The 23,263-nt window shown below is 37.1% G+C and overlaps 1 protein-coding gene across 1 annotated transcript in view; it reads left to right on the top strand.

Annotated features, from left to right (window-relative positions):
- The window catches only part of LOC122788763 (outer dynein arm protein 1-like), a 683,950-nt gene that overhangs the window by 22,991 nt on the left and 637,696 nt on the right, over positions 1 to 23,263 (top strand). The window contains exon 2 of the mRNA XM_044055657.1: positions 9,864 to 9,926. Coding sequence (XP_043911592.1) covers positions 9,864 to 9,926 — 63 coding nt within the window. The remainder of the gene's footprint in view (positions 1 to 9,863; positions 9,927 to 23,263) is intronic.

Below are 23,263 nucleotides of genomic sequence, written 5' to 3'. Positions count from 1 at the left end.
ATAAAAGTGGTCCTAAAACTGAGCCTTGTGGAATGCCAGTGTTAGGCATACAGTTTTCTGAAAAACATTGCAGCAAATTTGTCAAGTTATATCCTGCAAGTAGTTTTTGAACTAGTGGATGGTATTCACAAAAAATATGTATTTTCAATTTATTGACAATGTGGCTATGATTTACTGTTTGAAAGGCTCAAATAAGGTCTATGAACATTCCTGGTGCAATAAGGCCATTTATATTTTTGTAAATGGTTTATGTGGCTGTGAGTAGGCTGTTAGGGTGCTAAATGAATTTCTAAACCATGTTGCCTATTGCATAGTAAGCCATAACTATTATGTGATTTAAACAGACTATTTGTTTAAAGCATTTTCTGGTAAATTAGTTTTTTAACAATTTAGTTATTGGGCAAATATTTGAGATAGGTCTGTAGTGTTCTGTTAGTGAGAGAATGGTTTGCAAGACAATGTTAGGGTTCTTGACTGCAGGAGAAACAATACCTTTGGTTAGTTAATGAGTAAGGGGTTTTTAAGTTTTGCCTAAAGGAAAGTTTGACAATGATGCAATGTAATGTATTGAAATTGGACCCAGATATCCATAGGGATTTAACGTATCTGTTAGTTGTGGCTGTGAGGTGAAAAGTGTCTGTATATGAAAACAGGGACTTGAGTTAAGGAATAATGGTACTTGTGTCTTGTATTACTGGAGTAAAAGAGTTGGGAATGTCTTACTGAAAGAAGATGGTTCATATAGTCATAGGTATGGACATTTTGGATCAGATTATGTTGACAGGTATGGGCATGGAGTAAGTGATGCTTCCAGGGAGATGTTTGATTTTCTATGATGAAAGTTTAGGATTTCAAGAGAAGGTGTGCTGGATCCTAAAATACAACTTTTTTGCAGTGTTTGTCAGTTCTAATGAACTTAATTTCAAGAAATGATGGAAGTTTTAGTTTTGTGTGGTTTTCCTTCCTGGCCTTATACATTTCCTTTATCTTTTGTTTAATATTATATGTAAGCCAAGGGCACTTTTGATCTCTAAGCTGTGGTCTTTTGAATGTTTTCTTGGATATTTGAAAGGTCATTGATAAAATAGGAGATTAAAGGAATGTGGTTAGTTTGTGAGTACAAAGGAGTCAATGTTATATTGTTTTTAGATAAGTATTTAGAATAGTTATTTTGTTTTGTGGGAAAGATCTGCCTAAATTTATAACTGGTGCATTTCTTTAGTTTTGAATGACTAGTCAGAGAAGATCGGGCAGTGATCACTGAGGTTAGCAGAACATAAATTGTTTTTGTATCTGTGTCTTATATTTGTTAGAAAATCAAGTGTAGTATGCCTCCCAGTTAGGAGATTTGGTCTTATATGTTGCTTTACTAGCTCAATGCCATCTGGTCATGTAGCACTGAGTTTAAAGTTGCAGGGAATAATGCAGTTTTGACTTAATTTTTGTTGGGAAAATGTCCTGTAAGGTATGTTGGATAATGCTAATGGATGACTATGTATAAAATCCCCAAAAAGATGGTAGTTGCCTATGGTAACATGACCAACAGTCCAGTCAAGGTCCGTATCCTTTTCAGCTGTAGCATTACAGTGGTTTGCATGTGTAAAGAAAGGATTTTTGTCTGAGGAGCTTGGCACCTTGTCCTCCTGTTCTATTGCCAGTTTTCTTTTGCTCTGTACTATTTGAGTTTACACAAATCGGTGTTGATTGATAGAAATCTTCTTTAGTTCAAGTCTCAGCTAGTATAACAACATGTGGCTTACGGGTGCAGATAAGTTTCAAGTTGTGTCCATTTCTTTATACTTCAAGGATTGAAGCTAGTTATTTATCTTTGTGTATTGCTGAGTTCCATTTGAGATGCATGTCCTAGGCTGTTATCCAGTATGCTTAGATTTGTCCCAGACGAGAGCTAGTTTCTGAGTTGGATAATAAGTTTAAGGTTTGATGTTTTTCCTATAGAATGGGTATATCTGTATAGAAACATAAATTTGCGCTTGATCTGTGGTAGGTGTTGGGAGAGACTAGAATACTATCTGGGTAAAAGTTTTTAAGACAGTACAGTAAGTAGTCCTGGGAGGGTTGTGGTTATTCTAGTGTTGTCATTGTGTGGGTGTCTATTACTACAGCTTTGGAGTTTTATTGGTAGAGACTATTGCATTTTTAATTAATTGTGGTGATTGACTGTACAATTTGATATGGGGGTAGCGTGAAGGGCGAAGTGAAAACTCGCATAGTGTGCATTTTCCCTTCATGGGTACAATGAGAAACAAGGGGAAGATGCATGCAATGTGCCCATTCCCTTCTCAGAGACTCAGAAATAATCTGTCAGCTAATGCAGTGTAGTTACAATGGTCTGAAAGTGGCATAAGAGTGAGAACATTTTGATATTCATTCATGCTTTTTCAAATTGGAATTTATTGAGCTATATTAATATTTTAGAGCAATAATATGTATCTGGACTGTAAACAGGAATGTTTTAAAGGTTAACACTTGTTTGATATGAAATGCCTTTCCAAATGGTTGAATAATTTCAATACTTTAGAGACATAGCATATACCTGGATTGTAAAGAAGTCTTCAAAACTTTAACATTTCATATTAAACAAAAGTTGAATTAATGTTATTTTAGTATAATGGATTATTAACCAATATATGGGTTTCATGTTGTCCCAGGAGATGGTGAAAAATAAGCAATGCATACAAAAACAATTCTTTAACCAGTCACGACCAGCAATCGTAAAACCACACGAGCGTACTTTAAAGTAAAGTTAAATGCATTTGTCCCCTTTACTAGGAACTGCTTCTACTAGGGACTACTTCAGAACACAATTTAATCAAGAAACAATGATTTATATATACCAATCCATGTCTGTTTAATTGGTTAAAATAATTAACCTGGTGAAAAACAACTCTTAAAAAAAAAAAAAGGAAAAAAAAAACTCCATAAAAACGTTTCCATTGTTAAATCAAACTTATTGACCCCTCAAAAATAGTAAAATAAATCAAGTTTTAAAAGTACCAGTAAACACAAAACTTAACAGATTTTAAAGGATGTCCTAAGTTGGCTGCGCTCCTCTCCAATACAGGGTGATTACAAATATGTTCATTTAAACGAGGTAATATGGATGCATCCAACTGGATTTGCCAAACCTAATTCTTGGCATTCTATTCTCCAACTGCCCCACTCTTTTTTATATTGGGGGGTTTAAAAAAGTGCCAAATTCAAACTTGGTAAAACCTTTGCAACCTGTTTGAATGTTTAATGCATTATTAATATTCACTTTTTTAATGTTTTATAATTCTTCATATATTCTCTTCCCCAGTTTCCTTTTGGTTTTACCAACATAAAACGAAGGACAGCACATCCTTCTATCTTTATCTAAGTCATCACTTTTTATCCATGTTAGTATTTTCCCTTTATTTGTTTTTAATTTACATATTTTTCTTTCTTTCTTTTTTAATATCTTGTCTCTCAGAACTTTTTCAATTTAATTTAAAGATTCTCACTATTTCATTCTTATTCTCTTCCTTTATCCACTCTGTACGCAAGTTTAAACAGAATAAACGGGATTTAGTAACCCCAATACCCCTTCATCATCACTCATGAACCCCATATGAAGGAAAACGCAGATTGTATAATTTCCTTTTTATGTTTTCTGGGGTCATATAACAATTTGACAGGCTTTTTTTCTGAAAGCTGATCTGTTGTCCTCTACAGAAAACATTTTCCTTCATTTTTTTTTTAATCAAAGCCTCCCATTGCATCATTTCCCCAAATGTTATTCCTCACAAAAAACATTTAATTTATTAAAAAAAAAAAACCACCCACCCAATTTTCACCTCCTTACCCAACCCCTTGCTTATAACTTTGTTCAAGGTAATTTCCATTTCCTTTAAACATCCATTCAAACAAAGCAAAACTTCCCTCATCTATATTTTGTTCTCATCTGCTACCACTATATCATTTGTGTATGTCAAAACTACCGGCATCACTACCTCCTTTTGCATTGTATATTTAGCATATTTCATTTTATAAGCTACTTCACTCACTATAAAATTCATTAAGAATGCAGAGAATATTGTACTTGCGGGACATCCTTTTCCTAATACTACACTTCATGCACATCTTTTTACTCAACCACACATTCACTAACTCTCGTCAGTTATTTTAATATACTGAAACACACACACACACACACACACACACACACACACACACACACACACACACACACACACACTTATTCAATTACGTATTCCATACTTCTCCCTAACATGCCCCACTGTATCAAATGCCTTGCTAACACCACTTGCTGCAAGTTTCAACTCCTTTGTTTTACTTATAAAGTCTTCCACAATTTCTCTCACAACCAGTAACCGTTCATTGATATCCTTTCCATTTTATACCGTATATACTTTCTTCTATAACATCACTCCTCTTTCATTCCATTCACCTCTGTATTTTTCTCATAAAAAATTGTGATCTATGTGATGGGTCTAAAATGTTTTAATTTATTCTCATCTTTCTTCACATAAATTTTAATGTCTTACTACATAACGCTGCATAAACAAATCCTTCAACTGTTCATTCAATGCATACTCATTGCCAATCCATTAATTTCTTATACGTTCCATACCCTATACCATCTGGATGAATACAATACTGAATCGGCATGTACTTTCCTAAGTACTTCATCCAATTCACTTAGTATTTTTTTACTTCTGTTTACTCTACATATTTTCCACATGCTGCACTACAAATAATTTGCTCATGTTTTTCAATTTTTCAGTTCATTCACTGTATTAATTTCCTCCTCTGCTATATGACCCAAATATGCAATTACTCCTCTCTTCTCCTTTGTAAATAACATCACTGCCTAAACATAAATGTATGTATTTTTCTTTATTTTTTGTATTTTTTCTGTCATAATACATTATTTTATTATTCTCTGATACAGTTCTATATATTTTCCAATACTACATTATGTTCATTTCTTCTATCATCCTGCCAATGAAAAAAAAATAGAAACTCTAAATCTACCATTCAGTACAGTTAGTCCTTCATTGTTATACGTTCCTTCCATAACTACAAAACTTCCTCCTCTCCGTTTTAATCCCATAATTTCTCCTTTATTCCTTTTATTCCTTTTCCCATTTTAAAGTACTTTCTTCCATCACCTCTATCCATGTTGCTAAATGGTCTAAAAAACCTGTCATAACTGTATCACCATCTCCTACCCCCAAGTGTTTCAATAATACAAAATAACGAATTTCAGATTCAAGTACTCCACCTTCTGTAAGTCCACTGACATTTTTCCACTTATCTATTTTACCACATTTTATAACTTCTGGATTTAACATCTTTCTTTTGACCTTTTTCCCTGAAATCACAATTAAAGCCCCCTGCAATTATTTTCATGTTAAACAGCAGATGGTCGAATATTTGAAGAAACAAATAATCTTTCCTTGCTAGTTCTATATGTATATAAGGCTGTTATTCTATAAACTTTTTCTCCACGTCACATCCACAACAGTTAACCTTCCCATTTTTACCAACAATACATCCTGTATTTTCACTGTTTTGTTACACAATACAGCCACTCCAGAACAACTTTCACTTCCTAAGTTGCAGACCATATTTCCACCACACATTTTTTTCTGCTTTGCCTTCTTTCTTTGTCAGGAATCTTGCATATGCTAACAGAATAATATCCACTTCACATTTGACATTCTGTTCCAGTATGTCCAGCCTTCTTAAAGCATTAATAATACTGTTCCCATTTACTTAACACTAAAATTGCTTTCCTCCTTTTTAAGTATAATGGAAATATTTTAAAATTTTCCTTTTATTTTTACTCTTTGTTCAATTGAATATTTTTTCCTGTTTTTATGTAAAATAATCCTTGATCCTCTGAATCAGATTTATCACTTAGTAAAACTTACTAAATTATCTTTCTTCCTGCATTCACCCTTTCTCCCAGCCTTTTGTCATTCCTAGTGTATGTTTTCACCCTCAACCCAGCTTCTTGTCATCTTTCATATTTGTTTTCTTCTTTCGGATTCTTTTTAATTATTTACTGTTTGTTCTTGACGATCCATCCAAAATTGTCCCTTTTTGTATAAAACCTACATCCAGTCAAACACTTTCTTGCAGTATATCCTCTCTCTTCACACTGGTTATATTGTACCTTGGCACAGTCCTTACTTAAGTGAGAAATGTCCCCACAGATGAAACATGATTTAGGTTGGGCTGCATATATTAATATCCCTCCACGACCAGTCACAAAAATAACACTTGACAAGTCTTTCACCATGTTTTCCCATTTCAGAACAATTTCCAACCTCTACCTTCCGCTCCATAAGTTTCTCTCATCTCTACTTTCACAGTATTATCAAGTTTCCCATAAAGTCTGCATACGTTTGTAACATGGTCTTCAGTTTATAAGTTCTAAACTGAAAAGTAACTTTTAAAGATAAATTACTACCAGAAAAGAAATAATTGTTCCATGGATTAATGTTCTTTTTGTTACACAGCTACAGTACTTTTCCATCAGTCCATCAGTTTCAAATCTTAAGTCACAAAAAGTTTCTGCCCCAATATGTATAAAAGACTAAATTTCTTGATTTAAAATCCCAAACAGTTACCAGTTGTCCAATACATATTAGTCTGTCATGTTCTGTTTTCTTACAGTTGGTCTGCCTTCTAAGTTTCCCACCATTTGTTACTGATCTCTGTCTTACCTGCTGTCACTGCTGCATATGGTTTAGTTACTCCATTATCTGTTGCCACAAAACCCAACCCCCTTCTCGGTTGGTTTCTGCTCTCACTTTATCACTGTTTAATACATTTTCTGCTGCTGCTTCACCTGGTTCTTTTCACATGTCCTGCGCACTTCAGAAAACCTGATCAGCCATTTCACCTAATGAAATGGCAGAACTGTCACCTGGATAATGCTGCTAGAATATGTTTAACAGAAAATAATCTGCAAGCCCTCCTCAAACCAGTTCTGTTATCTGCACCACTTCCACATACTTGTTTACTATTTTGTCCAAGGAGGCAGCTAAACACTGCTCATTTGTAACCTCCACCACCAAACAGGAATCTGTTTATGTTCTAAAGCTCCATATCGCGTGCAATTTTCCTGAACTCTATATTTATACCTCGACTCTCTCCTCCTACATGCTGCTGCTTCCCCTGGACTTCTTTTGCTGCTGTAGCAGCCCTCCAGTGCCATCCAGCAGCTACAAAAGAGTTGCGCTCCTTTTATATACAAAAATAACTTGTTTACAAGTATACAATTTTTCTGCCTGTTAGTTTCCCATGTTTTACTTAGTAATGTGTTTTCATTACATTGTACCATGCTTTTCTGTCTTTTTTTCTATATCTTTTTTTTTTTCACAAAAATATTTTTCCCCATCTATACACTTTCTCTTTTATTTTTTTTACCATAAGCAACATTTGTCATACTTGTATTTGTACAATTTTACTACTAATCTCTCCTCTTTTTCATTTATCCATGTTACCACTGTACAAATTTAATGATGCAGCATATACCATTGGGTTACTTAACCCTAAACCACCTCCTTCTCCTTCATTTACAAACAAAACTCCTCTTTTTACTGGATTCAATATAGAACACCATATAAATGAAAAAAAAATCTAAAATAATTCCTTTTCACATATTGTTGGCAACATAAATCTAGTTGCTAAGTATGCTATTTTCCCATCAGTACTGAATCTATCAAATAAGCCTTTTTCTGAATGGTTATTTATATGGATGGCACAGTGGTGCAGCGGCAGCATTGTCGCTTCACAGCAAGAGGTTCTCCAGTTTGATTCTCTGCTTGGGTGCCTTCTGTGTGGAGTCTGCATGTCCTCCTTGCATTCGTGGGTGTTTCTTCTGCGTGCTCTGGTTTCCTCCCACGTTACGAAGACTTGCTTCAGGAACATTTCTCCCTGAGCCTCTGCTGAAAATTGGCATTGTTTCAAGTTGGACTTTCCCAGTAAACAAATGTTAAATAAAATAAATTTATATGTTCTCCAGATGAGACAGGTTTGTTTTACTACTTCTGTTATTTTCCATTGAATTCTCTTTGTATTTTTATTCCCAAATGTGATGCCAAACAGAAATTTCATTCATTCTAAAATCTATTATCCCAATCTTTACCACCTCACCTAAACCTTTACTTTTCTCTTTATTTAAACTCATCCCTGCCATCTCTAGACACTCATTTGTGCAAATTAATTCTTTAACAATTTTTATTATTTGCACTTCCTTTTGTAATTTATTTTGCATGCTATCGCATTCATAACTAATGTAAAGTGTATACAACTCATTGGATATCCCTGTTTTGTGCCACTCTTCATAAACGTCTTGACTTAATCAGCCATTTATTTTTACTTTACTATTACTATACACTGACAAACATAATATTCTTTCATTATTCTTTCATTATTACTAATAAAATTCTGTGTCCACTTGTGTCAAATGCCTTATCAAGGTCTCTATAATTGATTTTATTAAAAATAATCCAGTTTATTCGGTTAGTGCAGGAGTTTGATTCTGGGGCACTGGATTCTGCATTTCATAGAAATCTGTATGCCTGAATACAAGGCCCTATACACTTAAGACCCTAAGAAATAAAATCAACAAACTAGTGCAGGTAACTTTGAATTTTTCAGAGAAAAACTGAAGGAATGTTTGCTCCTGCCTAATGTAAGAGCTGGTTTGTTACAGTTAATTTTGTACTGCTTAATTGACATGAGAAATCATTGTAAAAAACATTGAAAGCCTCAGTGAATTGTACATCCTAAGCAAGAAAAGTTCCGAATGTCACACAACAGTAGCAAACGATGCCACACCTACACCCCTGATATGGGGGCAGACCCCCACACCCACATCTCTATATTTATTTTCTATTTGTTGACTGGGTAGGTGGGCCTGTCTACTGACCCTTTTCAGCCATGACTCAAGCTTGCAGAGCAGTTGATAGCAAATTAAAATTTTGAAAACATGTCGCAGAAAGTTGCAGTATATGAACAGATTAAGGGAAAAGCTAGAAAACAGAGTTCACCTTCGCTGCCTCCTTCAAATCCTACAAACCAGAAGTCGAAGCACAGCATGTAAAATGGTCTATTTCAATGTACTGAAATGTTGACTTGAAGAACCCTATGATCTTTCTGCAGTGATGTTCTGAGACTTGCTCTCGTAGTACAACTGTAGTTTTCCCTGTAAAGGCTAATGGAAGGAATATATTAATACAAACTTTACATTTTTTTTGACTGTAGTAAAATCTCTACAGTTTCCCTCTTCTGTATTGTTATTGAACAGATGAGTGTATTTAGAAACCCACAGTATCATGACTTCATAATTAACATAAAAGTGTGAAGCTGTGCTACTTTTGTTCAACTCTGATTATGGTTGTTTGCAATGTAATCCTTCGTCTTGTAGCATTGTTGACATATTTGTATTCCTATTTTATATTGTTACAGCAGTGAATTTGCTTTACCATTACCTTTGACTATGGCTGTGATTGAAGTGAGTGATTTATGAATATTAATACTTAATTAGGCATTGTATTCCCAAATAAATAACGGACAAAGGCAGTGAAGGAGAGAGAGAGGAAAGCAGCTGCTCTGCTGGGCTAACTGTAAACTACTTTAATATCTCTATGAAAGGCACTGAATAAATAAGTTATCCCCTCAAATGCTTTTCCTGCTTGTAATACTGTTTGGGATTTGATAGCAAAAACACATAACTATACCTGCAATCTCTGTTGTGTGAAGGATTGTTGAAGAATGCTCACAATCAAATTTCTTTTCGGAGAAAAATGTACTACCTTGTGCTTTTTTTTTTTTTTTTGAAGGAAACCCAGGTCCAGGAGTTCCCACAGCAGCAAGAAACAACAACACTGACAGTGACAATGAAGGTAAGAAAACTGTGCTGTGCAACAAAGGCATTGAGATGATGATATACTTGGAAGAAAAACTAATCTCTGAGCGTGAGTGGCCTACATCATATGTGTTTATATTTATATTAGCCTACATAAATGCCTATTTTTGAACTACTACAAAGGCAAATTTGTAGAAAATTTCTTATGAACCACTATAACTGAGACAATTCTATAAAAATGTTAACATCTGCATGTAGTACAGTAAGCAAATACAGGCAGTTAATTCTGTCATTGCATTGTAGGGGCTGTCTATTGGTGGTAGGGTAGATATATGCATGCTTGTTTTACCTATATAGACGTAGATTGTTTGCAAATGTATACTTGTGAGACACAAAATTATGTTTGTGTGTGTATATATATATATATATATATATATATATATATATATATATATATATATATATATATATATACATACACACATTATATATGTGTACACAGTTCCCCTTCAGAAAGTCGAACGGCTGAAATCTAGAAATGCATATGGCCGAAGCCATATGCTCGAGTTTTAGAAGCTCGGCCTTCTGAAAGGGGAAAAAAAAACAATGTTTCTGCAGGGGGGACAAGCCCCCCTGCACCCCACACCCCCGCTACTTATTTATTCCAACTCCGAGATCGCACTACAGCGCAGAAAGGGAAATCTCCCATACTGCACTGTATGCCGATCCCCATTCAGAAGGTCGAGCTTCTGAAATTTCGAGCATATGGTCTCGACCATATGCATTTCGAGATTTCAGCCGTTCAACATTCTGAAGGGGAACCGTATACACACATACACACACACACAAAATAAATTTTTATATATATATATATATATATATATATATATATATATATATATAAAATGTGTGTGTATATATCCATACATGGACAAATTGAATAAGTTCAAGTTAATTATTCCTTAGGAAAATGCAACAAATTATATTTTCAGCTAGTTGTATATTCAGTATATAAATATACAGCATATATTGAACAGGCTAAATTTTGGTTATCAACCTCAGGAAAAATAGTTTAATTGTAGTAAAAACTCGGATGAACACTTTGGGGGAAAAACACTTTCACTGAATTATCACTTGTGACATAGGCAAGCTTACATTCATAGAAATGTAATCAAACTATAATTAACATAATCATTATACTTCACATATATTGCTATATATCCTATAACCTGATCAACATTGCATAAATTGTTAAAAAAAAAAAGGCAGGAATTAAACATCTCTATTAAACCATCACTTACTACAAAGGCTGTAATACATTTATATAAATGAAAACAAACCACATTGACACACAGTAGTTGCAAGCATTTTACATCACTAACCATACTCACACACTCCCAGTTGCAAGCATTATACATCACTTATAATCTAACCAGTCTTTCTCACCCAAGTATTACATAACCCCCTTTAAGTCCTGTCACCTTTTAAACCTCATTCCTTCCTTGTATGTATTGTTCCAACAATTACCATTTTCCTATATAGTTTACTCCTAGTCTTTTCTAAAGATCTATTCCAGTTGTTTATCTGTTACTATATTCGCTACTTCTGGGATAGTTGGTTTAGATTTTGATTTCCATTTTCTAGTTATTGCTTTTTTGGCAGCCACCATTATTAGACACAGCAAGGCCTTACCATGTCTAGGCATTTCCGATTTCTGTATCATAGCTCAGAAAAATCACCTCCATTGTCAGACCGATCTGCCCACCCAGCATCTCCAACAGTGCATCCTGCAGGGAATCCTTAAAGCCTGCCAATTGACCGCACTTCCAGAAAATATGTTCCCAGTTACCTCTTTTTTCCCTGTCAAACCTCAACAGTTGCTGTCTGCCTGCTGAAAAATTCTCTGGAGTCTACTTTGAAGTATGATATATAGAAATATCTAGGTAAATATTTCCATGCAAAAATCCTAAATCTTCTAGATTTTGTTGCATATTTTGAAGACGTACATAGATCCTCCCATTTTTCTTTGTGAATTGCTTACCCAGTCTCTCTTCCCAATCCTTTCTAACCTCCTCTGATTCTTATAGTCATCATGCAATATTTTATATGCTGTACTAATGATTCTTTTTTTAATGTTAGCCTTTGTTCTAGATTCTGGTAAAAGCTCTACCAGTGCTGGTCTTTCACTATGGACCCCCCCCCCCATTTCTTTCTCTTTACCTAAACTCTATCAATATCTCATAAGGAAGGCAGTCTCTAACTTGCAGTCCAAATAAATTTTTGGCATCTTCCCATTCTATCATGTTTCCCTCTTTAGGTATTTGTTCCCGATACCTTCATTCCTTTGCCAGTTTTTTCCAATACATTCCAGTCCCCTCTTGCTTATTGTCTGTGTCCCTAATTACAGTCATCCCTATCAGCAGAATCTCCTTTCTCCACTCCCATGTTGGTTTTATTGTTAGAATACTTTTTGATACTTATAATATTCTGCATGACTATTTTTCTCCTTAAAGGCCTTTTTCCAAAATCCCAGTCTCTCTCCTGGTGTCTTTAGCTTCTGTGTTTCATCATCCTCCCTTTCCACTTTGAATTATAGTTTTCTGCTTGTGCTATGTATGAGTATTGACTGTGTAGCTTTGAAATGCCCCTTCAAATTGGTTAATCCCAATACGCCCCATTTATTTTATTTATTTATTTTACATTTGTTTACCGAGAAAGTCCAACTGGATATATGTCCATTTTCAGCAGAGGCCCAGGAAGAAAAGCTCCAGAAAACAGAGTACAAATACATTAGGAACACTAGAAACATTTAGAGATAAGTATAATATGCAGTTTTCAGTAGGGTTACAAACATAGATAAAACATAGTAGACAACATCAAAATCATGCGGCTTCAGTTTCAGACAATAATACATGCAGTTATGGGCTAAGTCCCTTAATGAATTCATATACTTAGAGTATATGATTGAAATGCTTAGGGAGAGTTTGCAGGAACAGTGGGTGGTGATTAGTTGGGGTTTAAGCAGGGACACTGCCAATGCTGTTGGAAGTGTAGTTTGAGGCTTTTTTTGAACTGGGTTAAGAAGGATTGGTGAGTAAGTTTGGCAGGTAGCATATTCCAAGTTTTATCTACTTGGTGAATAGTGTCCCCAGTCACATTTATGCTCTTAGTTGTTTGTACCAGCAGTTTGTCAGCAGAGCGTAGTGACCTCAGGTTGCTGTATGGTTTGATTTATCTTATTTAGTGCTGGTGTTTTTTCAGATTGATATAGTATTTTGTGGGTTATAATAAGTTTGTGTCTGAGAAGACTGGGCCACACCAGCCACCCTAGTTGAGTTAGGTTGATATAATGGTGGGTTCTAGAGGTAGCACCTGTAGCAAATCTAGCAATACATTTGTAACAACTAGCAAGTTTGGTAAGGGTGGCTTGGTTTAGGTTAGTGAAGAGGGGGGGATGTATAAAGGAAGGTAGATAGTAGGTGGGAATGAGCAATAGTGGTTCTTGCAAAAGGAGTGAGGAAGGGTTTGATCTTGTATTAGGAGCCCATTTTTTGTTCACATATTTGATGGTTTGATTGACATGGATATCATATTTTAGGGCGCTATCGACTGTGACACCCAGGAGTTTTGTGCGATTATCTGGGGGTATAATAGTGCCATTGTTGGAACTTATGGTGAGGAGGATTTTCAGGTGGGGCAAAAGATGAACAGTTTAGTTTTGTTGGGGTTTAATAGAAGCTGATGGTTTGCAAACCATTTTTCTACATCATTGAAAGTATTCTGGGTTAGGGTCATAAGCTCAGTTGAGGCGGTACATATTAAAGTAGAGTCATCCGCATATTGGATGCAGGTGGCTTTAGGGAGTGATGGTGGGTAGGTCATTGATAAAGACTGAGAAGAGTAGTGGTCCTAGTATGGAGCCTTGGTGGACTCCTAGAGTAATGGGTAGATGTGTGGATAGGGTATTCTGCCATAAAACTGCTTGTCCATCAGACAGGTAAGATTGGGACCATTTAATAGAGATACTATTCAGTGATGGTTCCTTCAGGGTGCGGAGAAGCAGTTGGTGATTGACCATATCAAAGGCCTTAGAGATATCTAGGAAGAGAGCTGAGGTAAGTTTGTTATTGTTTCAGTTGATGTTGATAAAGTTAAAGAAGGATAGGAGGGCTGATGTGGTGCTGTGGTGTGGCCTAAAACAATGCTGAGAGTTGGCCAGCAGTTTATTTTGGGTGAGATAGTGCATTAATTGGTTATGGATGCACTTTTCCATAATTTTGGCCAGTGATGATAGTATGGCTATTGGTCGGAAGTTTGAAAGGTCTAAAGAATCCCCCCCCCCCTTTATGAAGGGGAATGACGTGGGAAACCTTCCAGAGAGAGGGGATAGTGGCTTCAGTCAAGGTGGGGTTTATTATGATTGATGCAATGGCATCTGCCCCTTTTTGTAAATATTCTGTTGGGAGGAGATCAGCTGCCAGGGTAATGGGCTTTAGTTTGTTAATTAGAGATTGGATGGTCAATGTAGATACAGGTTGGAAGGTGAAAGGGAGTGGGGTAGTGGTTGTGGAGGAGTTTTGAAAGAAGCTGGTGAGGGGGTAGTTGGATAGCTAGTGATTGGATGGTTTTGGTAAAAAAAAATTAATGATGTTGGCAGTTTCCTCTGGAGTTTTAAGGTCACATTTTGAAGGGGTGGGGTGGAGGTTTGGCCAGGGTGGAGCAGTTTGTTTATGCCTGCCCAAAACGTTTGAGGTTTGTTCTGGTGTTTTTGCTGAAGCTGTTAGTTTTTTTTTGTCTAACAATGTGGCTTTTTTAGTATCATTCCTTAGTTGTCAGAATTTAATATGGTCAAGTGGGTCTTTGGAGGTGCGCTAATTGTCCCATGCTTTATTTCTTGATATGATTTTGGTTACTTTAGAGAGCCAGGGGGTGGTCTTAGTTTTGGCTCTGAGGGTGCAGATAGGAGCATGAGAATCTAGAATGGAGAGGAATTTAGAATTAAAATAGTCTACAGCATCATCTAGTGGAAGTTCTTTAAGTATGGCCCAATTGCATGCTCTTGAGTTCATTCTGAAAGTCAGTGGAGTTCTTGTTGTTTCTGATGGATTTATATAGAACTTGGTGGTGGTTATCTACTTTATGCTTAATGATGCGCCTAGGTGGTCACTTATATCATCTGGGAGGGTACCCGTGTTATACAGGTCTGGGTAAATGTTAAGTATCCAGCCCAGGTTATTGCCTTTGTAGTTGGATTTGTTTATTCTGGTGGGTGAGGATACAAGTTGGGTATACCCGTAAAGGTTTATATGGGTGGTGGGAGATTCAGAGGAACAATTGCTCCAGTCAATATTAACATCTCCTAACACCATAGTTTCTCGGGGGTATGTGTTGGAAAGCCATTGGAAGAAGTCTTCTAGGGTATTTGCATTGCTGACTGGGAGATATAAATGCAGGCAATGAATATAGTTTTACTTTTGTTAAGCTGTGGTTTGCTAACTAGGGCTTCTGCATTATTGAACAAGGGGGTTGTTGTAGGGCTAGTGTGACATCTGTTGTGTTTTTAAACAGAACTGCTACTCCTTCACCTTTCCTGGTGTTATGGTCTAGTCAAAGTATTTTGTACCCTGGTGGGATAACCTCATAATTTTTAGTTCCAGGTTTTAGCCAGGTTTCTGTAAGACATAGCACATCAGGTGAGTAGTGGCTAGAAGGGCATGAAGATTATGGACCTTGTTGTTAATAATCCTGATGTTTAGGTGACAGGTCAGGAGAGAGTTAGGGGACCTTGAATTTGGCCATATGTTAATGGAGGTAGTGGGCTGAGAGCTTGTGGGAAGAATAGGTCCAGGGTTAGGGTGGATGTCTCCATCCCTCATCAGAGTAAATTGTACAGTGATTATTAGTTTCAGTGCTTATCTTATTTTATTATCTAGTTTTGGGGGGAGATGGACTGTGGTCTAGTTAGTTGGTGGTTAAAAGTGGAGAGGACAGGTTTGTAGTGAGCTAGGGGTTTGTCTGATTCACTCAAGGTGTGAGCAGAGATGGTATGAGAAATGGGGTGGTGAAAGCCAAGATAGGGCTGTTTTTTGTAGATGATGAGGAGATATAGCCCAGACAATATAACTGAGAGGAACATAATTGCTCTCATCTTGATAGTAGTGGTACTTGGTAAGGAATGTAGGTGGAGAATTGAGGGTTGTTGGCAGGAAGGGGTGGTGTATGGAGGTGTGGGTGGAGATGGGGGTGGTGTATGGAGGTGTGGGTTATCTATGATAGGTTGTAGGAGGGGGAGTGGTTTATTGGGCTTAAATTTAGTGGGAGCGGGTGATATTTGGGGGCAGGGTGGGGCATGGGGGTGGGTGAGTTTGGGGGCAGGGTGGGGCATGGAGCAAGTCCGAGCGAAGCGGGGGATATACCAAGCTACAAGGATTTCCAGGGTCTCTGAGTATGCAGGCTTAAAGAATACAAAATTACAGTGTTTTACTCAGTTCTTTATAAAGTGAGCTGCAATTTACCCAATTTTACTCAGTATTGTATTAAACTTTAGTTTGTAGTTTATCCAGACAATTTGACAGACTGTTGGGAGTAAGCAAGCTTTTAACCTGAATTTTGTACAGATATTTGTTATTTCTTTAGCAACTGTGAGATGAAGTAATCAGGGGAAACATGTTATACAGGCTGTATGCGCTGTAGAATGCTTATTTTATTACTTATTACAGCAGCCTGACTAGGGAGTCTGACTGTTAAACTATCTTTTACTATGGACCCTAGGCTAGCTGTAGACCCAGTTCAGCCAAGCAATCTATTAGCACAACAGCTGCACTTAAGATAGAGACCTTGCAGTCCTTTTCCTTAGTGGGGGACCATGCAGGAATGCTTTTCTTTTTAGTTTTCAGGATGATAGTTTCTTTACAGCACAGATTGAGCCATTGGAGGTAAGAACAGATGGGCTGGAAAGAATGTTTGTGAAGAAAAACAGCCGACTGGGTCCTTGGGGACTAGTGTTTTTTTCTGCTTATTAAGCGTATCCCACTTGACTCTTGCTGTCTTCCTCTCCCAACTAAAATCCTTCATCTCATTAGTAATTGCTACCCCAACTTCTCCTCTGATTGATAAAAATATGCCTGACCTGTGTACAAGACTAAAGGGAATAAAAACATTTTAACTGCTTGTATCTTTCTATCCATATAACAAATCTTCCATTTGTCTCAGTTTTTGTATTCTCTTTTGTTTAGTCTCTTCCCACATATCCTTAAGTGCCCCATTAGAAACATTTTTAATTCATACTCCTAAATACTTCAATTTATCATGTCCCCATAAATACGGATATTGCTGAACCAGTTTGATTGTGATAGATGAACACTTTATTACACAAAATTACTCAGTAGTAGTAAAGATGCAACAAAAAAAATTAATGTAATTTCACAATACAAGCTTGGGATGCAAAAAAAATCAAACTCTTCATTAGATGTTAGAACTGTAGATGGTATGAATGCCATCTAGCTATTAATGGAAGAGGAGTACAACATGCCATATAAAATTTTGATTAGACAGCTGGAGAGATGGTCTAGCAAAGCTGCTAGTTGATTTCTAGTGCCAGTCATGTGTTCATACATGCTTCTGGAATTTGGAAAAGCAAAGTCACTGATAAAGGGGTGTGCTGATGCTTTGCTTTCTGGAAGGGAACAGGATCACAGCTACCAGCACAGCCAATGAGGTAGCATTCAGGAAGGTAAGCCAAAGAACATGCTTTTTTAAGTATGGCAACTTACCTGGTTCATACCAGTGCCCTAGAGCAAATTCTAAAACTTCCTATTAGAGTCTGTAATGTCCTTGATCTGGTCTTTTGCTATATCCACCTGTACCCCATCGTGTATAACTTCCTCTGGTTACATTTCATTTGTTTTGTTGAATTCTCATATTCATACTTTCTGCCTTTGCTGTCGACACGTCACTCCAAGCGTTTTAATGATGATGTGACAGAGGGATACTGCCAGTACAGCTGTCTGGAATTTTGTAAATAGTTATGACATTAGTTACTATCAACATGATTTATACAAGATGCTTGCTTTACAAATGTATTAGAACTGTATGTCATGTATATCAAACTATTGGTACAGAAGTGTGTTGAAAAAGTTTTTGCAAAGTGCTGTTTGAAATGTGACCACAGTATGCCCTATTGAAATAGAACAGAAATGTACATGCACTATTGTAACTGGTGAACTGTATATATTTTAACAGTGGAAACTGGAATACAGGAGGTTAACTTCAGAAATATAACTGAAATTAAATTACTTTGTAGGCTAGGCTGAAGAGACAGTCTGTCCTGAGAAGATTTCTGTATTGTCTTCAGAGTAAACCAATTACTAGTTTTGAAAGCATGAAGGAATGTAGCTGTTTTATGACTTCCAGAATCTGCCAAAGATCTGAGGACTATGTATTTTCACAGGTAGATGCTAAATACTGCTAGCCCCCAGTAGTGGCGGTTTCATCTGGGAACTAGTCAGGTGACAAGAACTGTTATTCTGCAAACTATCCCAGCAGAAATATTGGAGATATTAATTTGAGAAGTCACAAAAAGAAACCGTGCATTCTGTATTTGGTCGTGGACCTGACAATAACCATTCACCACAACATCTGCCTTGCTCTATAGTAATTAAGTTCTTAGCTTATAGTATAATTCTGTTGCATACATTCAGGAAAATAGTAAAGCTTAGTTTAGATATTTTAGTTTGTTTATTTGAGACTGTCTTTCAGTGTTTTAAATATTTCCTGTGGTTTTGAACTTTGTCACTGTGAACATATATTTAGTATTGCCTTGTTCTTTTATTATTTACTTTTAAATATATTTAAACCTTTCACTGTGGCGGATCTTTGGTAGTGATATTTAAGTTCTGAGAGTACTTGCATATTTATTTGGTGACACTGTGTGGGCTACTCCTAATAACCTTGCTCTTGGTCAAGCTACCATTTGTATTAATATTTGTTAAGGACCTTAAAGTAGCTGAGAAGGAGTTGACTTAACTACCTTGTAGTTTCGGCAGAAGGGGGCATATCTAGTAATCCTGTGCCAGCCTTTCCTGTGTGTGTGTGTGTGTGTGTGTGTGTGTGTGTGTGTGTGTGTGTGTGTGTGTGTGTGTGTGTGTGTGTGTAAATTGAACCTCAGAGTATGTGTGTCAGCTACTTGGGCAGAGACGCACAGCACTGGTTGTGACCAAGAGGGCACTATTAGGTCTTGGCTTGGTCACTTAGCTGAGATCTCAACTTTGTAGCTGTGCCAGTGGGGAGTCGTATTGATTATTTTGGAGAAAGAGGAAGAAACCAGCCCAGGACTGACTGTGGTCTTTGTGTGCTCTTAAGGGAAATGACACTTGATGCAGAGAGCTGAATCTGGAAATATTGTGTGTATACCTGTTATCCTCTGTGTACATCCCCCACTGGTGCCATTGGTGAGGATTGAGGCTCCTTGATTACTGGTCCAGTGGTGGGGTGTCACAGATGCCCTTCATCTTTACTACAAATATAGACTTAACTCCATTTCAACTCAAAGCAAAACAAAATTAAAAAGAAAAATACTCCTACAAAAAACAAGCATCACTAATTCAGCAATATACTAAAATCCTTTTAGGAAGTGACATTCACCCTAATCCTGGCCCATCTTTGACAATGAACATCAAGACAATACTCTTTCATGCACTACTCTAACCTCCCAATGGTAAGCCTTTTGCCCCAGTAATCTAACTTTTGCTGCCATAAATTCTAGGAGCATAAGAAATAAAACTCTTAAGCTACATGCATGGATTACCTACATAAGCCTGATATTCTCACTGTAAAAGAAACTTGGCTTTAACCCAGCATAAACAACCTCAAAATTAACATCACCCAGCTATATCCCCCACGATGACAGAGGAAAGGTGGTAGCATTGCTTGAATATTTCCCAATAGCTACCATATTTCCCCTTACAGCAAACCAATACCAAAATTCAATTCAGCAGAGCTCCTTACTACTTTCCTCAAAGAAAAAAAAAAGTTATAAAACAACGAAGCATTACTGTCCTCTGTATCTCTCCTGGTGACAGTACAGCTATACTGGAAGATACCCTACATTGGATATCTTTTTTTTTGTTTGTTTTTATAAGACCTAATTCTACAAGAAAATATACTGCTAGGTGATGTGAATGTCAACTGGTTGGACACTCCCGTGCATCTAGCATGTACTGACCATCATGTGTCTGCAGTGGTGAGGAAGTCATTCTATGTTGTACAACTTGTACACAAAGGTATGGCATCTAAGTCCAAGGAAGTCATTGTACCACTGTATTCGGCATTCATCAGACCTATCATTGAGTACAGTGGCCCCTTTGTTTTGTACCTAACCAGGCATATCCAACAACTGGGACGTCCACAGAGGTTCCTCACTAAAATAATACAGGGCGTGAGTAACATGTCCTAACATGACCCTTCTTAAATATAAACAGCTCTGCAACTTAGCCAAAAAACATATCATACAAGACAAAAAAGCATACTATATCAAACTCCAATCTAACCACTCCTCTAACCCCAAACAATTCTGGAAAATCCATCAACTCACTTCTCCACCCAGGCACCAAAAACCAACCTTTGCCCTGACACTAGTAAATCTGACCCAGAAATAGCTACTCTGTTCAACTCCTTGGCTAACTCTATAGCAGAACTCACTAAAACATTCCCAAACAACAACACCCTCCCCCAAATCAAACCATCTGCCCAACTGTCCAGCCCAAACTCACCTCCCATATTCCACCTCAAACCCATCCCCACCTCATATAAAACGCCACCTTCTTTCTAAGCTTAAGCCTTGCTCCAATGCCCCTGACAATATTCTCACTCTTTTTAAGAATTGCAGCAGACAGCATTGCCATCCCCATTAGCATACTCCTCAACGGATCCATACAAGAATCATATGTCCCCAAACTGTGGCATGCAGCCTTTATCCTACCCCTCCATAAAGAAGGCAAAAATAACATCTCCAACTTCTGACCCATAGTGATTCTCTCCCCTGTTTCAAAAATTATTGAGAAATGCCTCCACCTCCAGCTCATGCCATTCATTACACATAACCAACTCCTCACTCCAACACATCATGGGTTCCGTCCTGGCCATAGCACAATAACAGCTTTTCTCTCTTTTTTTTCTAGACATCGTAAACCATGCCCATCCCTCTGGAGAACTTGTATCCACAGTTCTCCTTGAACTCTCCAAGGCTTTCGACACAGTCTCCCATACCAACCTTCTTCACCACATTTCCAATCTTAACCTCTCACAAAACACCATTACCTGGTTCAGCAGCTACCTCTCTGACAGATCTCAGGCAGTAAAATGGAAGACTGGCACCTCAGCCTTCCTTGCTACCTCAACTGGAGTACCCCAGGGACTCATTCTTGGCCCTATGCTCTTCAATATCTTCATTAATGATTTCCATGCAGCCATTCCTAATACTAAAATAGTACAATATTTATTTATTTTTTTATTTTGCATTTGTTGACCGGGCTAGTCTAACTGGATATATGTCCATTTTCAGTAGAGGCCCGGGGAGAAAAGCTCCAGGAAAACCTACAAAATTAATAGTGGATATAACATAAAACAGTTTTACACAGCAGTAATTATAATATAAAACCTTAGCTAAAGAAATTGTTAAAAAATGTAAATATATATATATATATATATATATATATATATATATATATATATATTTTTTTTTTTTAGAAGATGAGCTACTCATACTAATTATAGGATAAACAAATCTTAGATATGCAGATGACTTGACTTTAGTTTGCTCTGCATCAAACCTCCCTGAGCTCCAAACAAAAACTCAAGCTGCCTTCTCAACTACTGAGAACTGGATGCTCCAAAATCACCTATCTTTGAATGCCAACAAATCAAAGATCCTACTGTTCTTTCCCTCAAAATCTATCTGTCTAGACAAAACCTCTTTCAAGATTACAAGCCTTGCCAACTCCACTATAGAAGTCGTTCCTTTTGCTAAACTTCTTGGAGTTACTATTGAATAACACCTACAATTCAATACCCACATTCAGCTAAATATAAAGAAAACCCATCAGAAACTTGGCATGCTGTACAGAAACTCCCACTTCCTCTCCCCCTCAACAAGACAGACCCTCACCACTACCTTATTATTACTGTCACTAATTTATGGTGCTCCCCTACTAACCAACCTATCTTCCTCCATCGCTTCTAAACTAGAATCCTGTTACAATAAAATTTCAAAGTTCGACACCACCTCCAAATACTCCACTCACCACTGTAAACCTCTCCACCAGCTGCAGTGGCTAGAACTCCCAAACTACCTTGACTACCAACAACTCATCACCACTCACAAGCTTATTTTCAAACCAACTATATGCCCAGCACTAAAAAACATCTTAACATTGTACACCCCAAACAGAACTCTAAGATCTACCCACCAAAATCTAATCTCTGTTTATAAACCAAACCGCCCCACTGGTCAGCTTCTCTTATCCTTTTCCGTTGCCAAAAAATGGAATTCTCTCCTTCCAGATCTAGGAATTTCTGAGAACTCTGAACACTTCAAAACCCAGCTGCATTCTTACCTCTCCCAAAAATGGAAATGCAATTACATTCCACCTACCTAACCTGATTAATACATAAATACTTTATAACACACACACAGTTTGTTCTTCCTTGCACAATACTGATTAACCCTATGTACTGCCTTCATGTTAATGCTACCTCTATATCACTCTGAGGATTTAAACTTCTGTATTAATTTAACCTTGTACTACTGTTCTCAACCACTAAACATGTAAATATGCTTTACATCCTTCTCCAAGCTGCTGTTTAACTTTTTAGCTTTTGCTATTTTGTATGTAAAATTTGCTTAGTTTGTTTCAGTTTCCACTATGTATTGTACTTCATATTAAGGAGCTTGTACTATGTATTATTGTAGCTTTTCTCCCCAGGCCTCCACTGAAAATGGGCTCTTTGAGCCCAGTGGACCTTCCTGGTCATCAAACTGGAAATAAATAATAAACGTGTACCCTGCTGTACTTCAGCTGATGACTTTCCAAGCAAGTACTTTAAAACAGCAGCCAGTAGCATTGTCTATCCTGTCTTTTCAAATGGGCCAGTCCAGGAATCCTATGTTCCATCTCTCTGTGAAAAGTCACACATGAACCCCCCCCCCCCTTTGTGTAGAGGGATAAACAGAAGTTATTAACTTTAGACCTATGACAGTCTTATCCTTCCTGTTTAAAATATTTGAAAAATGTATTCAAAAGCAGTTGCTAAACTGTCTCCTGCGGGAAGGACTGCTATCCCCTACACAACACTGCTTCTTTCCTTCCCATAGTACTA

Source organism: Protopterus annectens, chromosome 14.part0, assembly GCF_019279795.1.
Source record: "Protopterus annectens isolate FY-2018-M chromosome 14.part0, PAN1.0, whole genome shotgun sequence".
Lineage (NCBI taxonomy): Eukaryota > Metazoa > Chordata > Ceratodontiformes > Protopteridae > Protopterus > Protopterus annectens.
Note: the sequence above shows the minus strand (reverse complement) of the source record. Positions and strands in the feature narration are given on the sequence as shown.